Below are 20334 nucleotides of genomic sequence, written 5' to 3' on the forward strand. Positions count from 1 at the left end.
TGCTCCTTTCCCTCCCACCCCGCTCATCCCAATGCTCCCAGCTCCCTTAGTTCCCACCTCCTGACCTACGGGGGGGGGGGGGGGGGGGGGGAAGAGTCCTTCCCACTGGAACCCTCAACTTCCTGCCACCTCGGACACTTTCTGTTTGAGGGCTGAGCACCGCCAGGGCGGCGGCAAGACCCCTGCCCCGTGTTACAGCCCATGACTGTGCGTGTCAGGGACGCAGGGGGGACACAGGGAGCTACTAGCATGAGGCCAGGCTGTGGGCACCAGGACCACCGACTCCCACACACAAAGGGTTTGTACACGAAAATAACCTTACAGTGCTGTTTTCCAGAAAAGACTTTGAAACACTGGGCACAACTACAGCAGGAACCAGTGGCCACAGATGGCATCACTAGAGCATCTACTGAACAGACAAGGGGGCAGGCGGGACGGCCCCGACGGCGGCTCACGGTGCTGGCACTGGGCACTAAGATACCAAAGGAGGCACAGAACACTTACGGGAAAAAAACACAACTCATGATAAATTGAACTTCACCCTTCTGTAATAAAAAATTAAAAATTTGTGTGGACTCCGTGTGAACACAATACAGACTAGAAACTTCCCCAGACAGTGTGAGAGGAATTGCCAGAACATCACCAGCGACTTCTAGAACTTTCTGGTGGTAGACACTCCCTCCACCACATCGTCCTCAGGGGCGGCTTAATCCAGGCCTCTCCCGACCCCCAGGCCCAGACTGAGGGGTGCCCTTCCAGACACTGTGCTCCCGCCGCCCGGCCACCGTCTTGACCGTCCCCCCTGCGGCGACCACAGCGCCTAGCAGTCACTCTTCCAGAGCTTGATGGTCTTGTCGTTCTCCAGTGCGGCCGAGGCGATGATGTTCTCTGTCGGGTGGCAGGCTGTCGAGATCACGACGTCTGAAACAGAGACCGTAGCCAACGTCTGCCCCCTGGTGCAGAGACCTGCTTGGCTGTCCCAGGGTCACACTCCCACCACCCCCAGGGCCGCACCACAGACCCCCAACTCACAGCCCTGCACTGTGCCACCACACGGGGACACTGAGCAGGAGCACAGCTGGCAGGTGGCATTAACGCAGCAGCATCCACAAATGCCAGGGTCGGCCAGGGGGCAGCAGCACATGCTCACAGGCCAGCATAGGGCGTTCGTGGAGCCCGGCCCAACACCTGGCACAGCGGGCCTCAAGGGTACAGAGGAGCACCTGTCCCACTGTGTGAGCAACGTGCCCGATCCCACCATGCCCCACCCTGCTGCAGGGCCCGGGCATGCCCCACTTCCACCAGGAAGCCTCCCACCTCCAGCAGGGATATGAGGGCCTGTGAGCTGGCACCTGGGGCCACACCCCAGAACTTTCCCTCTTCCTGTGCGGCTTCAAAGGAGCTGAGTGTCCTGCCCACACAGCAGTGGGCAGGCCAGAAGCAACTGAAGCACGGGGCTGCTCCCTAGGTGCTGAGCCACGTGGGCAGGTTACGCATCACAGCTGACCCACAGGTCTAGGTCATGGCCCCAGTGGGTGGACGTGGCTTTAAGAGATGAAGGTAGAGCGCTCAGCAGATTTGAAGATCACTCTCCACCAAGTGTAGGCGGGGGGTGCAAGGCCTGCGGGAACCAGAGCCTCTAGACCAGAGCGGATGGCTCTGCCCCATGCACGGGCCACATCCACACAAGAAGCCACGGAACCTGCATGGACTTTGAAGCCAGGCAGCCAGGAAGACGGCTGTGGAGAGAAGTTAAAGCCGGATCCAGCCTTGGTCCGACAAGAGCTCGGACAAAGCCACCTGCCAACTGTCCCGAGACAAACGGCATCCCCCAGGCCACCAAAAGGCCAAGCAACAAGAGCAGCAGGCAGCACAACAATGCAACACCTTGTTTTTTATTTTCCCAGAAACCATCACTGTGTAAACGTGGGTGTGCAGCCAGCTAGATGCCTGTGCTCACCTGTGTGGCCCTGTAATTTCTGTACAATCTCCTTGGTCTGCAGGTTCCAGATGTATACCAAGTTGTCCTCTGAACCAGACACAATCCACTAGAACAGAAGACGGGTGAGAAAAACCCAGGTCAGAGCTGCTCGTGAGCAAGGGTCACCTTCCCCTCACATCCACACCCACTCCAGGGTGGCACTCACCCCCCAGCACCGCCCACGTCGGGGCCCTCTGGGAACTAAAGGTTTTCTCAAATTGTCACTCTCAGGGTCACGTCCTTGTCTGCCGAATGCCACCACCCACTCGAGTCACCTCCTACCTGGGCGAGCGCAGGAGTGGGGCCCCAGCCTGCGGGGGGGGGGGGGGGGGGGGGCGGCACGGAAGCACAGCCCCGGGGCAACAGAGCCCTCACACACCTGCCGCCATGCCCCAAAACCCCTGCCTTCAGAAGGAACAGGCCCGGGAGCAGACAGGAGAAGCCATCCGACCCAGAGTCACTGGTGCTTTGTTCCACGGGCACAGAGAGCGTCCGTAGGCATATACGCCAACCTAAGATGGGGTCACCTCTCTGGAGGGACAGCTGGGAGGGCGAGAAGCTCCCTCGCTGGGAAAAAACTTACCTTCCCGCCAGTGACTGAGAAATTGGCAAAAATGCAGTATTTCTCGTTCTTGTGGCCGGTGTATGTCTTCAGGCACTGCAAAGGTGGGAGTATCAGTACGTCCATCGGGTCCCGATGTCCCCGCACTCAGGACAGTTCTCGGCGTCCGGAGTGCAGGCATCTCACGGCCGACTAACCCATGCTCTGAGAGTGCTCTAAGCACCCACAGTACAGAGCCACACGGTTGAAGCTTACCGCGGCCCAGAGGTCTACAAAATCCAGAGTCTGAGGAACATGCACCAGGCCAACCCAGAGAAGAGCGCTCTTCAAGCCTCTGGTTTCAGACCCCGGCTCAGTTCTGCCCCCAGGGAAAGCTGCAGCCCAGCCCCCACGAGCCTGCCCCCAGCGCTCACCTTCCCTTTGCTGTAGTCCCAGAGCTTCAGTGTGCTGGAAGACAGAGAGGGGGGTGAGTCGCCTGCATTCCCAGGGGGTCCCTGCTGTCACTATATGGCCCCCGCCAAGTGCTCATGGGTGGAGCACAGCCAGGGCCCAAGCCTATCACCCTCTGTAAGCGACCAGCAGTGGGCACAGGAATGGATGGTGCTCTAAGGACACCGGAGGGCAGAGCGTGAGAACCCCACACATTTCTGCCACTCAACAGAGGCTGCTGGGTGTTCCCTGAATCATAAGTGGCTCACTCCTGCTACAAGACGGATGTGGGGAGGGTCCAGAAACACCCAGAACAGGTTTCAATGGCCACAAACAATCCCCTCTCCTCGCTGGACTGGAATTTGCTCTTCTGGAGAAGGGTGCTCATGAGGAGAGGCGCCAACCTCATGGCCCTCCGGCAATCTTGGGGCTCAAGCGCAGGCCCCCAGAGGGCTGCCCAAAGTGCACACAGGGCAGCCAGGTCTGGAAGGCCCGCCTGAAGGGGCAAAACCTGCTCCAAGTTTGCTGGGGTGAAATTCAGGCTGCTCAGAGGCCACCCGTCCCCCCACTCCTGCAGACAAGGGGTTGCCCAGGTCACACAGTCACCACAGAGAAACCCGGACCCCAAATCCTTCAGACCAGAGACCGAGCCCCCAGCAGAGGCAGGGCCCTCGCTGCCAGCACAACAGCTGCAACCTGGAACCCTAAACCCACCACGAGTATAGACATGTCTTATCTTTAGAATACTAGTAGGAGATGGATGTCCCTGGCCTGCCCCATGGGAGGTGGTGGCACTTACTTGTCCAAGGTTGCGGCCAGGATGTACTTGCCATTTGGAGAGAACTTCACAAAAGATACAGGAGGGTTGTCGTCATCTGCATGGGAAACGCAGAGACAGGCTGACGGGAGGAGCGCCAGGTCTGCGCCCGGGGGAGGACAGAAGAGTGCCCCCATCACCACACGGGGCCATCCGAGTGGGGACACTGCCACCGGTGCCCACACCACCACCTTCACCCGTCCCTGGTGCCGGTCACAACGGCCGGTTCTCCTCGATGTTTCTCGGGTCCCTGGCGGGGGCCTGACTGCCCCCTCTGCCACAAGGGCTTTAGGAGCTAAGGGTCTGTAGCAAATCAAAGTCGGGGTGCCTGGCCTTCTGCCAACATGGGGTTTGTAAGAGGACCCAGGATCAGCTTCCTCATGTGAAACAAAGTTTGCAAACGCCCCACTGGACTGAGAAAGCATTGCCATTGAGGAAAAAAGGACTCAGGTGAATTATCTCATGTTTCCTGCTGCCTGTAATCAGAGCAAAGATCTGTCAATTCCCTCTAGAGACAGTCCTGCTGGCACGATACCTGCATTCTTGCCTCTACACTCGGGTCTACAAGCTCACCCCAGGTGGCCTGGAAATTCAGGTAAGAGCCACCACCGGGGCCGCCCAAGACAAGGCCAGCACTTGCAGCCATACAACAGCCCTGTGACCCTCACATCGGGAGGAGCGCGTTTCCCCCCAGGTGAGAAGGACGGAACTGGGGCTGTGAACCCTGGTGCTGGAACGGGGGAGGGCGGCACGCTGCATTACCACCTCGAGGGACCTGGCCACCACGCGCCGGGGGCCGCTGCTCCCTCCGACAGGTCCCAGACACTGCAAAGGCACATGAGAAGGCATGAGGCCACCAAGGGCCCTCCTTGGGGCACCTGGACCACACCAGGAAGGCAGGCCCCGTCATTCAGACAAGGCTGGGTAGTGCCGGCGTCTCTTACCTAAGCTCCAGGACCAAAGCGTCACTGAGTCCAAAAAAGTTCTAACTCCCTAGACCTGACGGCAGAAGTGGGCTGCGGGCAAGGCTACGCATCGCCCTGACCTCCAGGTGGATGCTGCACCTGCTTGCCGCCAGCCTGGGTTCATTAACGAACCCCTCCAGGCCTGCTTCCCACCCCGCTGTGAGGACTACGTGTGTTAGCATCAACGAAGCTCTACACACAGCAAGTGCCCGGCGGCTTCAGCAGTGTGAACGATGGCACTGTCCCCAGGCCTCCTGGGGCAGGTACTGTGGACACAGTGTGATGTCACACCATCAAAAGGGCAGCCACATGAAGCAAAAACCGCACAAAGGCCACCATCATGGGCTGAACTGTGTCCCTCCCAAACTTCACATGTTGAAGTCCTAACCTCAGGACCTCAGACGGTAGGGCCTTGCGAGGGATGACTCGGTTAAAATGTGGGTGGTACAGGGGACCCTAATCCGATCTGACCAGCATCTGTACAAGAGAAAAAGAACCAGACACCAGAGGTGTGTACACAAGAGAACCACCACGTGAGACATGGCAGGAAGGTCGAGGAGAGGCCGCAGGAGAAACTAGGCCTGCCCAAGGCTGGATCTCGGATTCCGGCGTCCAGGATGTGGTGATAAATCTGTTAAGACGCCCAACCTGGGGTGCTTTGCTATGGAGACCCCCGGTGACCCCAACTGATGCGTAAAGCCACATGCATTCCCCTGACAGCCCAGAAAAGGGTGCAGAGCTTCGGAGGCGGAACCTCCCAGGCAAGTGGTCACAGAGTTAGCAAGGAAGTGGCCCTCTCCCAGCCCACCACCCAATTCCTGCCCCGCAGCAAGAACTCTACCACCTGCCCTACCTCACACTTGAACCTGAAACTGCAGGGAGCTTCCAGGCTGACCCGAGGTGATGCATGCTCTCAAAGCCCTCCCGGGGCTGCCTCCCCATCACCCTCAGGGGTTCAGGGCTCTGCAGGGGCCCACCACCCATCCTCTGGCCACACATTCACCTGCTGGCGGCATTGCCTGTCTTTCCACTACCGACCACAGCAGTCTGCAGAGACCCCAGTGCCCTTCCCCCAAACTCATCCATGACACCCCCAGCAGGCGGGACGCACTTCAGGGTCAGGCTTCTATCACATCTGCTCAAGGAAGGATCCACCAAGGGTCTGCCACGTACAGGCAGAGGGTGGAGGGGCTCACGGGGCTTTTGGAGGACACAGCCAGGCAGTCCCGAGCAAGGGCCAATGCAGACACCGTGGGGCCCAGCCTGGAGGGGACGTCACAGTGCCGGAGGTCATCAGGAAGGAGCTGGAATGGGTCAGTAAGGAAGGAGGAGCCCTCCCAGGGGAGCAGATCCAGGCCAGAGAGAAGAGGCTTCCCCAACACCCGGTAAGACAGAGGACGGAACGGCATCACGCGGCGGGGAGGAGCACCCAGCCGGGAAACTGCGGCACTCACCAATCAGCGTCTTCAAGCACTGGCCCGAGGCAGTGTCCCAGATCCGGCTGCAACGGAAAAACAGCAGCAAGTTTTTACAAAGCAAGTCAGGATGACCAGCTTGATGCGTTCTGGATCCTGAGCAAACATGGATGTTGAGACTAACGCATGATTAGTCCTATCTCAGTTTTTCTCACTGCTCCACTTCAACTCCCCTGACGCCTGGGGCCACAACAGGCACCTGAGCACAGCACACTGGCCACGGTCACACGGACCCAGTGCCTTCCTGTCCCCACCACAGGCGCACAGTCGCCAGGACAGGGGTGACAAAGGCCATGTCTAGGGCCCCAGGAGCCCCACCTGTTTCTTGGCACACACATTCCAAGCACGTGGTTGCTCGGAGTTTGTTTTCCACCAAAAGAGCATCATATGAGATTTTCTGGATGTCCCTCTGGTGCAGGAACCAGAGAACACACTGGAAGAGCTGCTGGCCCAGAATGGACACGCCAGCTCCAGCGTCTGACTCCCGCCCATGTGAATACGACTTTGGCAGCCAACATGCTTGTTAGCACCTGCCCCTCCAAGCATGGGTGCCCAGCAGTGGGGCACTGGGTCACAGGGTGACACTCTCTGTTCCTCGTGTCCTCTGCCCCCTTCCCACCCCTCTGGTGTTCGCCCTGGCCCAGGACAGTCTTCCACATCACTGGCCGCAGGGCCGCTTCCGTGCTAACTCTGTGACTGCTGGGAGTTAGAGCCACCACCTCTCCGCCCTGTCTGCCCCACCCAACCCCCTCCCCTGGGAGCGACGCCCCCAACTTGGTTGGGGCAACAGCACCCCTCCCCTGGGAGTGATGCCGCCAACTCGGTCCAGGCAACAGCACCCCCCCACCACCACCAACTGCCTGCTGGTTCTCTTTACTCTCCCGGCACCAGCTCATCTATGCTCTCTCCAGAGCCCTCTTCATCTCGCTGAGGAAAGGCCATGGGGGCCACTACGTGGAACTGCCTGGTCTGCCAGCTGAGGGGGACGGGTTCCCACCAGGGGATGTGCACCGCCCCATCCCAACCCCCTGGCTCGCTGTTCCCTGTCCCTTTAGTCACACTCCGTTCATTTCCTCCCCGCGGTCCTCCCCTGCCGTTAGATGTACTTCCCCGCCATCCATCCTCTGCTCCCACACATCTGCTAACTGCCAACTCCCAGCACCCAGAAAGGTCTGTTTCCAGACCTTCACCTCCCCAAAGAGTCGCGTTTTGTAAGCGGCAGGGCCTGGCAGTTCAGAGTCAGGGTGCTGGAGCCTGCCATGTGCTGCAGATCCTGGGGGGACAACGAGGGGTATTCAGCCTGCCTCCCACCCCCCCCCCCCCGCCAAGGGGGGACAGCAAGGCTGAGGATGGGGCCTCTGTGGGGCTAGAGTCTGCGCTGGTCAGGGGCCATGTTTGTGGCTCCAAACTCTCAACAAACAAGCAGCTCATCTACGAAGAGATAAGGCTCTCTCCTGCCTTCACACAGCTCACTGTACTTTTCTTACTCATTAACCAGAAAATCCAAACACCGCTGGGTAAGAGGCAGATGGCTTGCTTTGCTCCTGATTTAACTAGAAACGGTTTTAGTGCGTTACCACATATCGTAAATGCTAGGAAGCTTCCAGAACAGTCTGCCACACAGCCCTCCTCTGCTGGAGTCTCTGTCAGGGGGTGGTTGCAGGATCCTAGCAGGTGCCTGCCTGGCCTCTACCCAGGACACATCACGAAGGTTTGCCTTTAATGTGTTGACACGATTAATCAGATCATAGACTTCCCGACATTGATTGTGCTATTACAACCCTTTCATTATTCAAAAACCCCACATGGTCGTGGACTACTATTTTCTGAGGCACTGCTGGAGTCGGCTAGTAAACAGTTCCTTTGGAATTCTGACATTGATGTCATGGATTTCTTTCAGGACTGGCTACGGAGCATGGGGAGAGAGCCATGCTAGCCCCAGCAGGTGTAACCAAACAGCTCCCCAACCTGGGAAGTCTGGGATCCAGCCCAGCACTGGGGGGGGGGGGGGGGGGGGGGGGAGCACAACCGTGGGCAGACCTTCCTTGGCCAGCCCAGCAAACAGGAGCTCCCCATGGGTGACCCAGTACCCCCTTCCCTCCCCCGCAGAGCCTGCTGCCTTCCTCTCACCCACCTTAACTACTGCACTGGCCTCAGTAAGTACCCAGCGTTTCAACTTTCCTGTTGCTTCTCCTCCTTCTCTACGGAGCTTTCAGAGCCCATCCATGGGTATCCCGGAGACTGCTCCGGGCTGGAGGGACACAATGTTCACTGCACATGCAGCAAATACACAGCTGCGGTGTTGCTCGGGCCCACAAGGCCACAGACGCTCTCCCGTGATGTCTAAAGTGACCCATCCAGCCTCACTGTCCTCATGGCCTGAGGCCCCGGGGCACTCCAGGCGGCCATGTACACAGGCCTCTCTGCCGGCTGTGTGCGGCGGGCCCCGCGGGTGTCTCCTTGAGGACGCTTTGTCAGTCCCCCTGACACCGACGCCGTCCACCCACCCTTTGGTTTCAAACCTCTACTACCACACAGTTGTAAGCATTTTTTGAAAACAAGAGTCAGAAGGGTTTCTCATGCAACCCCGACAGCGTACATGAGAGTGTCTGGCCACCACCATGACACCCAGTGCAGCACGTCTCAGTCCTTCGTATCAGTCCTTCCATGGTGTTTTCACTGTAGGATTTATGTTGCCCCATTTTCCTCTTTCTTATTTCCTTTTCACTAAATATAGACTAATTCCTAGCCATGCTTTTGTTCTCCCTTCTCATTGGGAAGCTCTTCTTGGGTCCCCACACAGCTGGCGGCCCCTGCCCTGCACACCCAGCCTGGCTCCCACCACATGCTCCCGCCACGATGTCTGCTGCCTCAGACTTACAACACTTACTTCCACGCTTTCCCTCATGCCTCTCGAAGAATCCTCGACACTTAGGTTACGAGCTCAAAGCTGTATAAACATTATTCATTCAGGCTAAACTGGACATTCCACAGGAAACCACATTCCCCCTCCCACCTCTTTGGTGGGATTTCCGCTCCACGTCCTGCACAGAACGGGAGGCTGGCTGGTCCCGGGTCCACCCAGCAGCTTGTCTAGAGCACACTTCAGCACCCACAAGGAGGGAAGCCCAGAGCCAGAGCAGGAGCACCCCCTCCAGCCCTGCAGTCCGCCCCACGGCAGGGGCTGTCCTGTGTGTCTGTCCATCAGCCACAGCCCACGACAGCAGAAGCTCCTCATGGGGACAGACCTCTGCCTGCCTCGCTTCCACTGCAGTCCCCCAGAGGCCACAACAGTGCCTTTTAATAAATGTGTGCTGAGGAAATGAAGTGAGTTTCTTGACTTACCAGAGACCATCATAGCTACTTGACACTATCAAGGATCCATCCCGATTAAAATGTACCTGAAAACAGAGTGGAGGGAAAAAAGACACTTACTTCCAAGTGGTCAATACAGACTGCGTGCTCCCCAAGCGGCCCTCCTACTGACGAGTGCCCTCGACAAAAGTACACTGTCCTGCTGAGCACTGAGCAAGCAGCAGAGCCACCACTTGCTTCGAATTCTACTAATTTCCCGCAGCTGCCAAAAGACGCTCCAGCGGCATGGATGAAGTGGTTTTCACCAGGCACCTCCAGCAATAGCCCATTTCACAACGGATGTCTGAACTCAGAAGGAAAACCAACCCCAAACACATCTCAAGCAGCTAAATCGCTTACTACAAAACTATCTTTGAAAAGAAACAAATGCAACCAAGGCGACCAAGCCCCAGGGACAGGAGGCTGGGCCTCGAGAACCCGTGCACGCACGAGGATCCACTCCTGTCATGGAGGCAGCCTGACCAGGGCAACTGGGCTGCAAACCACCTCCCCAGACCTCACACTGAAGAAAAACCAGGAGAGAAGTCCCCACTTGTTGGGTTACCACCCGAGAAATGCACTCCATGTGCCGCCTGCCCACTGCAAGGACCAGAGATCCCAGGCCCCAGGGTGCTCGAGCCAACCCAACATCCCAGCCCCTCCAAACACTGCCTCAGGACGGGTGTGATTCCGTGTGTGCTGGTCCTGGGGCCCCACTGGCCTCTGCTCCCCACACCTTTGGTCACCCGAGTGCCCAGGCCCCAGACCCGCCAAGGCCACACACGCCTCCGCACCTGACAAGCCCCAGTCTCACCACTGAGCCATCTCTGTGTTTCTTTCCTGCTTTCCCAGTAGAATCCCCAGGGGAGTAAAGGAGCCACGATGTCAAGAGATGGATCCATCACCAACTTCTACCATTTTTGAGTCCTGAGCAGACTTTATCCAGAATAAGCCTTCTTACAGCAAATAGCACCTTTCTGAGACTGTCTCACCCCCCGCGACACATTTTCCACATGAGACCAAGCCACACAGAGAGGTGGGGGTATTGACCTTCACCCTGGCGCCACTGCCCCACTAGCCCTGTCTCTCTGGTCATGGGGCTGCCCGTGTGGCCACGCCCTGCCGGCAGCATGCGGCCATAACAGCCAAGCTGTCCCCACACACTGCCGGATGCCTCTGGGAGCAAAGCCACGCGCCCAGGAGCCCCAGAGAGCTCGTAACACTCAGTGCCGGGCCCAGAATCACACCGCTGACACATTCTTAGTGGATGCAGGCGTCGTTGGGCCAGGGGACACAGAGAAGCTGCGGTCTAGACTCTCAGGGCCCCCGCCTAACCAGTGGACGATTTTACCTTCTCACGTAGCTGCAGCAGGAAGTTAACGGGAGGGATGAACTTGGGTTTATTTAACCTAAAGTCTCTAAGGTACCTACCACCCCAACACGTGACCGGTGCTGAAGTCACCCATGAGGCACATTACGTTCCTTTCCGCTGCACCAAACCTTCAGAGGCCGAGAGCACATGGCACACCTCATGCTCATAGCGTATCTCCATCTAGGCTTGCAGCACTTCAAGGGCCACAGTGCCACACGTGGATGGTGGCCTCTCTGTCTCCACTAGTGCCAAGAGACACTTGAGAAGCTTTTCAGTTGTCCTTCTATCCCCACGGTGGTTTTGGCAGTATGGGCTTGTGGGCCAGCTACTTAACCATGACCACCCATTCGTGAGCCCCAAGATAATGGTCTTTTTAACTCACTGCAATCTGTCCCACCATGTTCATCCCTTTCTTTGGATTTGAAAAATACTCCATCGAGGCCCATTATACCAGACACTAAGGAGTCGACACAGGTCTCCAAAAGCTACGATGCCAACCTCATGCTTTGCCTTGTTCCCAACCATATCCAGACATCCCCACTGGCAAATGCAGTGTGATTCTCCCATCCCACCCATGCTCAGGTCCAAAAGGCAACACAGCCACCCTGCACACATCCCTGTACTCCAAAGACACGAGAAAGGCAACAAATCAGAATGCAACAGGGACGCCAAATCCACACTCAAGTGACAGTCACTCAATGCTCTCTGTGGAAGGGACACCTGGCAGACAGGTGAGGTCCTGCAAAGCAGGAAGATACAAGGAAAATCCACAGGCCAAGCGGTGGCAGCAACAGGCTCGGGATGAGACAGATAGGAGGGCCATTTCAGAGAGGAAGCTGATGCAGGAGTCCGGGCGAGAGAGGATGAGGCCAGACTCAGGAAGGAGGAAGCAAGGGATGGGGCAGCCAGCAGAGTTGGTGCCGGGGGGCTTCTCGCTCCCAGATGGATCTACTTGGGAAACTAAGTGAACCTCTTTCACACGATGATGACCTCCTAAAGCTCACCGCAGAAACACATGGTGGGTAAAGTGGCCCAACGAAGATGCTCATCGCACTCCTCCATGAGAAATGCAAGCTACAAACAAGCACCTGCTGGGGCCCCAGCACAGAGTGCCCACTGCCCATGGGGGTCTATGGACACCACAGATGCCTGAGAAACCCTCCCACAGGGACGCACAATAGCTGTGGTCACCCCCACCACTTACAGGACAGATGGTGGGAGATAGCACATATTTAAAATACCAGAATACCCGTGGCGCCCCCCCCCCCCCCCCCCCCCCCCCGCCGCTACCAGCAGGGGTCCTGGAGGGCTCAGGAGAGTGACTTTCTCTTCACTACATCCATCCGTTTGTCTTTTTTAAAAAATGAGTACGTTTCACTTCCGCAGAAAACAAAGACTCTATAAACCCTACCACTTAGGCTGAGGGTCCCACCCACAGCCCCTGCATCACCTCGCACTGCTGGGACTCCTGGCCTTCATTCAGCTTGCATCCTGGGTCCTGCCCACATTCACCACCATGCCCATCTCAAAGTCAGCTCTCCTGGGACTGGGGGTCCACAGCAGAGGGCAGAGCACCAGGTGGGCCAGGCCCCCTCTCCACAGCACACTGCCTTCCTCGGGGCCCCCAAGGATGAGCCCCATCCACACTGGCCGGGACTCTGGGCAGCGAGGGCCCCTCAAGTCCACTGTGACCAACACGTAATACATGTCCTCCATGTATCTGGGCTCTGCGAATGGTCTCAGCTGGGCAAAAAAGCCCTTTATTGCCTGAAAATACTTAAAATCACTCACCTACACGATTTCAGAAAGTGAAAAGGACCATCTGCTCAGTAAAAATAAGCACAATGTTTACACGATTCCTTCCCCTTTCCAAAAAAAGGCAAACTTGGCTAAGAAACAAGTCTAGGCTCTGCTGACAAAGAAAAAAATCTCTCGGCCACTTTCAAATGGAGGGTTTGTATTACAGCAGATACTTCAACTACGTACCTCATCTTGCACACTGCTAGCGTGTGCATACGGCGACACAGCACACACAGGGTGCTCGTGGGGCTCCAGCCCCCCCACCCCAGCCCTTACCCTCGGCTAGCTCACCCCAGCTCATTCCACCACCACCCCAGGATCAAAGCCAACACCACTCCAAATTCACTTCTCTGTGGCCACACTTCCCAACACACAGCCCCTCTTCCAGGCCTGGCTGCCCTACCTGTCCCGCAGGATTTGGTTCAGGGACCAAACCCCTCGCCCGCCTCTCCTTTCACGGGCCCAGGATAGGGAGAACTCTCTCGGGGACCCCAGTGCCCCCTCTCTGGCCATCACCCTGTCCTGCCATGTGGTGTCCAGAGCTCAGCGGGCGGGACTTACAGCTGAGACCGGGTCCGAGTGTGCAGGCAAAGTCTTGAGGCACTTCCCTGTTTTCACATCCCATATCCTCACGCTTTCGTCAAACTGAAAACAAAGGAAGAGGTTAAGGCCACTCCACAGGGAGGTGGGAGAGGACAGGTCTTCTGGAACCCAAGGCCTGCCACCACGGCCCCCCCATCCCCCAGCAGAGAAGACTCAGGCTCAACTCCTAAGTCTCTGGCTACAAAGTACCGCACCCCCACACCCCCTACAACACCCCAGGGGAAGGGAGGGTTAGACTTACAGAGCCCGAGACAATGAGGTTGGATTGGGGATTGAAGTTACAGCAGAAGACGTAGTTACTGTGCCCCTTCAGGGTTTTCAGACACTTTCCCTAAAACCAAGTATCATCAGACTGTTACTCCTAGTGGTTATTTCAAAGCTGAGCCCACAGCGGCCCAATGGCACATACCCCACAGAGCAGGGCCACCCCATGACCCAGGGTCCCCAGACCCCCCTCGGACTCCCGCCCTGCCCCTTGTCCACGCACACAAGCTCTGCCGGGGCAGGGGTTGGGCAGAGCAGCTCACCGAGCTCACATCCCAGATCTTTAGGGTTTTATCATCTGAAGCAGAAACGAGGAGGTTGGAATCTGATGACCAGGCCACATCTGATATCCCCTGGGGAGCAAAGACACAGGGTCACCGCCTTGACAGGACAAAATACAGTTAACCAGCGAAGGTCAGAACGTCCATCCAAAGATAAATAAGCACCTCACTCCACTACCCAAACCCTCTAGCTACTGCTGACCACACAGACAAAACACCGCACAGTCCCCAAAGGAGAGTGTGTTCTCTTGCAGTCAGGCAGAAACTTGTCTGGGAAGGTCAGAAGTACTTGCTTAAAAGACAAAAGGCAAAAAAAAAAAAAAAGACAAAAAGCAACTATCCAAAAAACTCCGGGGGAAAGCTTAGACCTTAACCTGCTGAGCTCTGGGGATGGGCCCCACCCACCAGTGGGGCTAAGGCGGCCAGTGGGCAACCTCCACGTGCAGGGATGAACCTACCAGCTTGTGACCAGATATGGTTTTCTCAAACTTTCCGTCATATGCTCCCCAAATTTTAATGAGCTTATCAGCAGCTGAAAAAAAGACAAAATAAGTGTGATGGTACAGTCACCCCAAGGGCAAAATCCGGGCTGCCCACAACAGGAGCCCTGGAAACAGTGCAAATCCCATGGAAAGAAGTAGCCGGCACTGGAGTACCCTTCCCCTCTCCCCTGGACACATCACCTCAGAGTGTTACGTAAAGGGCTCCAGCCCCTGCGACACCCCAGTGGCAGCATCAGAAAGCAAGCCCTCCCCCTGCTCCGGGCTTCTGGTGGCAGCACAGACTACTTTTGACAGGAGCAGAGGCCCTGGTGATACGTACATGAACTTGCCAGCCACTCTCCATTTGGGCTGAATTTCACGGAGGACACGGCTTTTGTGTGGCCAGCCAGGGTGAATTTTAGAGCGTAGTTTGGTTTAACAGGGGTAGGCTGTTGAAGAGAGAATACTAGTCATCAAACCGTTAACCACCGCCTTGCTTCAAACCCAGAACCACCTTCTAAGTTCCAAATCCTGCTAGAACTCTCTGGAAGTCCTTTCCAACTGGTCGTGTTTAAATCTGGGCTATTTCCCCTCGGCAGCCCTGCTTCTCCTGCAGCCCCCACCTCCGTGCCCAGCTCTTCCAGGACAGCTCAACACAGAGGCCCCTCAAGGCCTGACCCCACCCCAACGTCCGACACGCATCACCAAGTCCGGCAAGCACAGCCTCCCTCAAAGCAAACCTGAAGGCTGTAGCCTTGCTCAAAGGCCTGTATGTGCCGCCTGGTGTCCAGCAAAGGGGTCTGCAAACCTGCCTGGCCACCAGAACTGTGGGCCAGGGAGGATGCTGTATGAGAGGCTTTCTGGGTGCTACAGAGATCTTACGATCAGGAACAAGGATCTATGTTGTGATAAAGCCCCTTCTCCGGGGGGACAGGTCTGGGGATCCTCAGCATGGTAAACAAGCACTGATTAGGTCTGTGGCCCATAAATAAAAACACAGTGTCTAACTGGAGAGGGAGAACAGACTCGGAAGAAGCATCTCCGAAGAGTGCTCGGCCTAGGCCCCCCTGGCAGTTCCCCTCAAGCCCTCAGGGACATGCCTTGCTCTGCGTAGCCGAGGAGGAAGGGGTGGGCTGTGCTCTGGCGGCCTCCGTCTCTGGCTTCTTCTCCTCCGTTGCCATGGCTCTGAAGCCCACCAGGCAGGCAGAAGCGGGTAGAGTTCACAGCTCCAAGCGAAGACTCACAGTGCAAAGAACTGTCTGCTAATCGAAACCTACAGTGGAGGACTGAGGCCAATAAACAAACCATATTTTAAAAATTAATTCCCAGCAAAAAGGGTGAAAAACCTTCACCCACCTTGCTGGGCCCTGAGCAGACACACTATTCCAAAATGAGGAACCTATCTATGGAGTTAAGTCTGCACTAAATACTCTTCAGATGCTAAGACAGGCTGCCCAGGCCCCTTTTGTCCATGTAATCCAAGGCCCCACCTTCAAGGGTGCTCCCTACTGTTATCCTCCTGGTAGGAATGCAGCTCAGGCCAGGCAAACAAAATGCAATTTTCTTCAAAGAGCCCTTGAAACGTAACAAAAAAAAAAAAAGAAAGAAAAAAAAACAACCCTAAACCAACCCAAATTACAGGAGACTGAGCTTCAGGGTGTAGAAATTTGGGAACTCGTCCAAATCCTCACAAGTGATGCAACAGTGCTTAACTACCACGTTTGAAAATATACAAGAGCAGACACACACACACACACACACACCCCCCCCCACAGTGGTCTGCATCTCCCAGGGGGCTTCCCTGTCGTCTGGTGTAGACACAAGGCCGCCTCCAGAACCCTGGCAGCTCAAAAGGCGCTCTGTCCCTTGTGAGGCGACTACAAGACACAGCTGAGAAGTGCAAACCAGAGCCAGCCCTGCCTGCTGCTGAAGCCTGAAGTGTACACAGATCGGCTGCAAGCAAGCTCTCGCTGCAGGAGGGGAAAGACCGCAGCTCAATTAGGTTTCAGCGTGACAATGGAGCTACCCAAGCTGTACAGCAAGCGACTCATTTGCTCTAGCCCAGGAACAGATTCCAGATCCTAGATGTGTCTCCTAGAAGCACACCTGGTGACTCTGAAATGGGGGAACCACCATGGTGTTCTTGCAGACATCACTGGTCATCCAATTCCTGGAAGCTTGCACCACTGTTAATCTAATGGTTTACACGGTGTAAAATTCTAGCTTGGCACTTAAAACTGAAAGCTTGCACGACTCCTTGTCACACCAAGGCAAAATGGAAGCCATCAAAAAAAGACCACGTCTTAAAGTCTTTATCCAAAAGGGAAATTACAATGCAACATACTCGTGCAGAGCACAGATGTGGTCCCACTGGCTACCTGTATATAGCAAGGACTTGGGCTTATGCCCAAGGATGGATCCTGCTGCACCCAAAGGCCAAGTCCTGGAGCAAGTCACATAATCACGCCCAGATACAAAAATGCTGGCACCAAGCTGGTGCTCAGCAAATACTAGCTGGTTTGTGAGTAAATTTAGTGCAACCCGGTCATGCCAATTAATCCGAGTGCTGCCTTGCCCTAGGTGGATGGACAAGTGGGGGGTGGGGGGAAGCTATGGAAGACAGCTGGGAAGACTGACTCACAAAACCTAATATCTGAAGAAGGTATCAGCAAGAGCTAGGAGAGGTGTGGGGGAGAAGCAGCAGTGGGAACAGAAGAGACTTCCTCTGGGGATGACCTGGGCAGCTCAGGGAATCCAGAGCTGCTCCTTTTTTTTTTTTTTTTAATTTATGATAGGCACACAGTGAGAGAGAGAGAGGGGGGCAGAGACATAGGCAGAGGGAGAAGCAGGCTCCATGCACCGGGAGCCCGACGTGGGATTCGATCCCGGGTCTCCAGGATCGCGCCCTGGGCTAAAGGCAGGCGCCAAACCGCTGCGCCACCCAGGGATCCCAAGAGCTGCTCCTTTTAACATAAAAATTGAGACCCACCGGGAGGTGGAGTGTGACTCCCAGCAAACTACCTGCCCTCAAGGTGAGGACTAGGGAATACAACAGCTAATCTCACAGAAAAGGTGTGCAACTGTGCAACCCCTCCCAGCTCAATCAAATCCAATCTGCCAATCTCTTGGGCTAGCAAAACATTAATGTGCAATTTCTTGACTCAATGCCCCCAGTTTCCATTCAAGAGGAGGGAAAGCCTTGCATTTTCCGAGACACTCAGGGAAAGAAAGCAACGGGGCAGCTGCTTAGGGACCGGCTCTTCAGGGAGTCCAAGAAGGGGCAAGCCTCCAGAGCACATGCCACCTGACCCCTCCGGGCCCTCACAGGTCTTTCGCCCAGGTGAGCCTGACCATCCCAAACCGGGGTGCTCCCCTGCACTGCTTGTAAAATGCAGATCCCCGGACTCCACCGAGGCTGGCCCACGGGCGAGGTAACCTGATGACCCGCAGGTGGCCAGACCAAGGGGGGCGGGGTATGCCGCTCTCCCCACCTGTTCGTTCTGCGCGGAGCTTCCAGCCTAGCTTACCTATCTGCCTTCTAGGAGGGGGCCGGGCCGACCTCAGAGGCAGCGTCTGGCACAGCACCTGCCAGTGCTGAAGCGCCGGGTAAAGGACCTGGGTGGGCAGAAACCGGAGTGAGAAGGCTAGCAGGGAGAGTCCGCCGTCACCCAAAATGGCTGTGGCACAGCACACTGGAGTGGCGCGAGGCGCTGCGGAGCCGGGGTCCCTGGCTGCCGAGGGCGAGCCGCACCTGGGCCCGGCCGCCTGGGCTGGGGGTCAGCAGCAGGGCGCAGCGGGGGGCGATTCCGCAGAAGAGGGGGCCGCGGGTCTGCGCGCCCGGCCAGGACCCGCCGCTGGGTCTGGGGTCTTTCTTCGGAGGAGCAGCGGAGAGCTCGGGGCGACGCGCGCTGGCTGCAGCAGGAGGTCCCAGGCCCGGCCTGCGGGCTGTCACCTGGCCGCCGGGGGGGCCGCAGCACGGTCGCGGGGTACGTTCGGGGCGGGGGCGGGGGCTGGGCCCCGAGAGGCGGAGGGGTCGCGGCCGGGGGCCGGGGCGGGCGAGGGCCGCGGGGTGGGCACCCGGAAGGGAGGCGGCGGGGGCGCGGGGCGCCGGCACGGGGAGGGCCCCGGCGGGGTGGGCCGGGCCCCGGGACCTGGGACCCGGGACCTGGGCCGGGCCCGCCGGAACACGTGCGGCGGCGGGGCGGGCCGGGGGGCAGCCGGCGTCGGCCCCGCCCGCACCCCGTGTGCGGTCTCTGGCCCGGCGGGCCCCGCTTACCTGCCGGCCGCGGCGGCGGGGCGGGCGCTCGGGGCGTCGCGTCGCCGCCGCCTGGGCGGGAGCCGGGCCGAGCTGGACGAGGCGGCGCGGCGGGGGGGGGGGGGGGGGGGGGGGGAGTGCGCGTGCGCGTGTGCGAGGGGCGGGGCGGCGGCGGGGCGGGGCGAGTGCACAAAGCCGGCCTCTCGGAGGGGCACTACGGGGAGCGGCGAGGGGCATAAGGCCTGGGGCAGGCCCAACGCCTTAAAGGGACGGCGCGCAAAGGGGCAACCTCAAAGTTGGCTGGTGCAGGTCCTTCTTGTGCACTTTCTAAAAACGGAAGTATGATGATACCTCCAGGAAAGTGCCAGTGTGCCCCTCGAAAGTTCACCTCCTGAACGCGGCCTGCAGCGGCGCCTCCAGGAAGCAGCAGGGCTCGCCCGCGGGCGTCCAGGGGAGGCAGGGCCCGGGGGTTCGCGGGAGACCCTCCCCCGGGGATCGCTGCCCCTCTTCGCCGTGGCGCGCCGCTGACCGCCGCAGCCCAAGTGTGCACCGCAGCCGGCCGGCGCTGGTGTCCCCGCGCATGCCCCCCGCGCCCCCCGGAAGCTAGGACCGGAGCCCGCAAGGTTGAGGGTGCCCGCTCCCCTGCGCCTCGCCCCCCCCACCCCCAGCTCTCCTGCGCGGCCTGCGGGCCACCGGCAGGGAGCCCCGGCCAGGGACAGTGCTGCGTCGTACCGGCAGTCACCAGGTGCAGGCCGCTCTGCTGTCTGCAAGGGGGGCTCCAGGACAGTTTGTCATGGCCGGGTACACACGAGGAAGGGGAACCCCAGAGGAGAGGGCTCGTGCCAACGGAGAGCCTGCAGCCCGCCTTCTGGCCCCAAGTCCTGTGTGTTCTCATCCCGTAGGGGGGGGGGGGGGGGACACGACAACGACACGTGGGCCTTACAGTCCTGGAGGCAGTCTTCAGCTCCCAGGCCCCAACCCCCATCCCAGGCAGCATCACCTGCAGTCTTATTTCCCAATTAAGGACGGAAACACCAAATATGTGGCAGGAACCTGTGCTAACAAGAGGACATCATTTAAAAAGGAAATGCCCGGGGAACAAGGTGTGTGGCTGTCCAGGACACAAGCTGAGACAGGCTGCTGGTCTGCAGGCCACTCCCAAGGAGCATCGCGTGGCGCCAAGTCTCTGGCCCTGGCATGGCGCTGTGTGGATCTCTGTTCCTGGGAGCCTAGTCACCTTGGGCCACCTTTGTTACAGAAGTTAACAAACCAGCACAAGATGAAGAAGGACCCTCCACCTGGCCACCTGGGCTGGAATCTGAGCCCATGTGGGCACTCCCCCATCACCTCTTGGTGTCTCAGCAATCCATCTCTCTCCATCCCTGCCCCCCGGGGGATTTATCTTCCAACAGGCTTTTTCCAAACCTTTCTGAAGCATAGTCAGAACCAAAACTCCCAATTCTGATCTGTCACCCTCTGATTTAAGACTCAGAGAGCTTGGGGCACCTGGGTGGTTCAGCAGTTGAGCAGACAGACGCCTTTGGCTCAGGGCATGATCCCGGGGTCCAGGATTGAGTCCCATGTCGGGGTCCTTGCATGGAGCCTGCTTCTCCCTCTCCCTGTGTCTCTGTATCTCTCATGAATAAATAAATGAAATCTTTTTTAAAAAAGGACTCAGAGAGCTTCCCATTGCT

General features: G+C 57.8%; 1 protein-coding gene across 3 annotated transcripts; it reads right to left on the minus strand.

Annotated features, from left to right (window-relative positions):
• Positions 1-530: 530 nt before the first annotated feature.
• On the minus strand, positions 531-19516 carry WDR5 (WD repeat domain 5). 3 transcript variants are annotated; one of them, XM_041726149.1, is made up of 15 exons: positions 19373-19516; positions 17913-18000; positions 15486-15671; positions 14726-14834; positions 14362-14435; positions 13886-13975; positions 13600-13689; positions 13317-13400; positions 9575-9630; positions 6209-6255; positions 3772-3847; positions 2957-2990; positions 2565-2639; positions 1961-2048; positions 531-921 (listed from the first exon to the last, which is right to left on the minus strand). In XM_041726149.1, exons 3-15 carry the CDS (start codon positions 15564-15566, stop codon positions 821-823), a joined length of 1005 nt encoding a protein of 334 aa, XP_041582083.1. In that variant the 5' UTR covers positions 15567-15671; positions 17913-18000; positions 19373-19516; the 3' UTR covers positions 531-820. The 3 variants fall into 3 exon arrangements, with proteins under 3 accessions (XP_041582083.1, XP_041582081.1, XP_041582082.1); XM_041726147.1 differs by lacking the exon at positions 19373-19516 and adding an exon at positions 18662-18724; XM_041726148.1 differs by lacking the exon at positions 19373-19516 and adding an exon at positions 18137-18438.
• Between the last annotated feature and the right edge of the window lie 818 nt (positions 19517-20334).

Source organism: Vulpes lagopus, chromosome 12 (genome assembly GCF_018345385.1).
Source record: "Vulpes lagopus strain Blue_001 chromosome 12, ASM1834538v1, whole genome shotgun sequence".
In the NCBI taxonomy this organism is placed as follows: Eukaryota; Metazoa; Chordata; class Mammalia; order Carnivora; family Canidae; genus Vulpes; species Vulpes lagopus.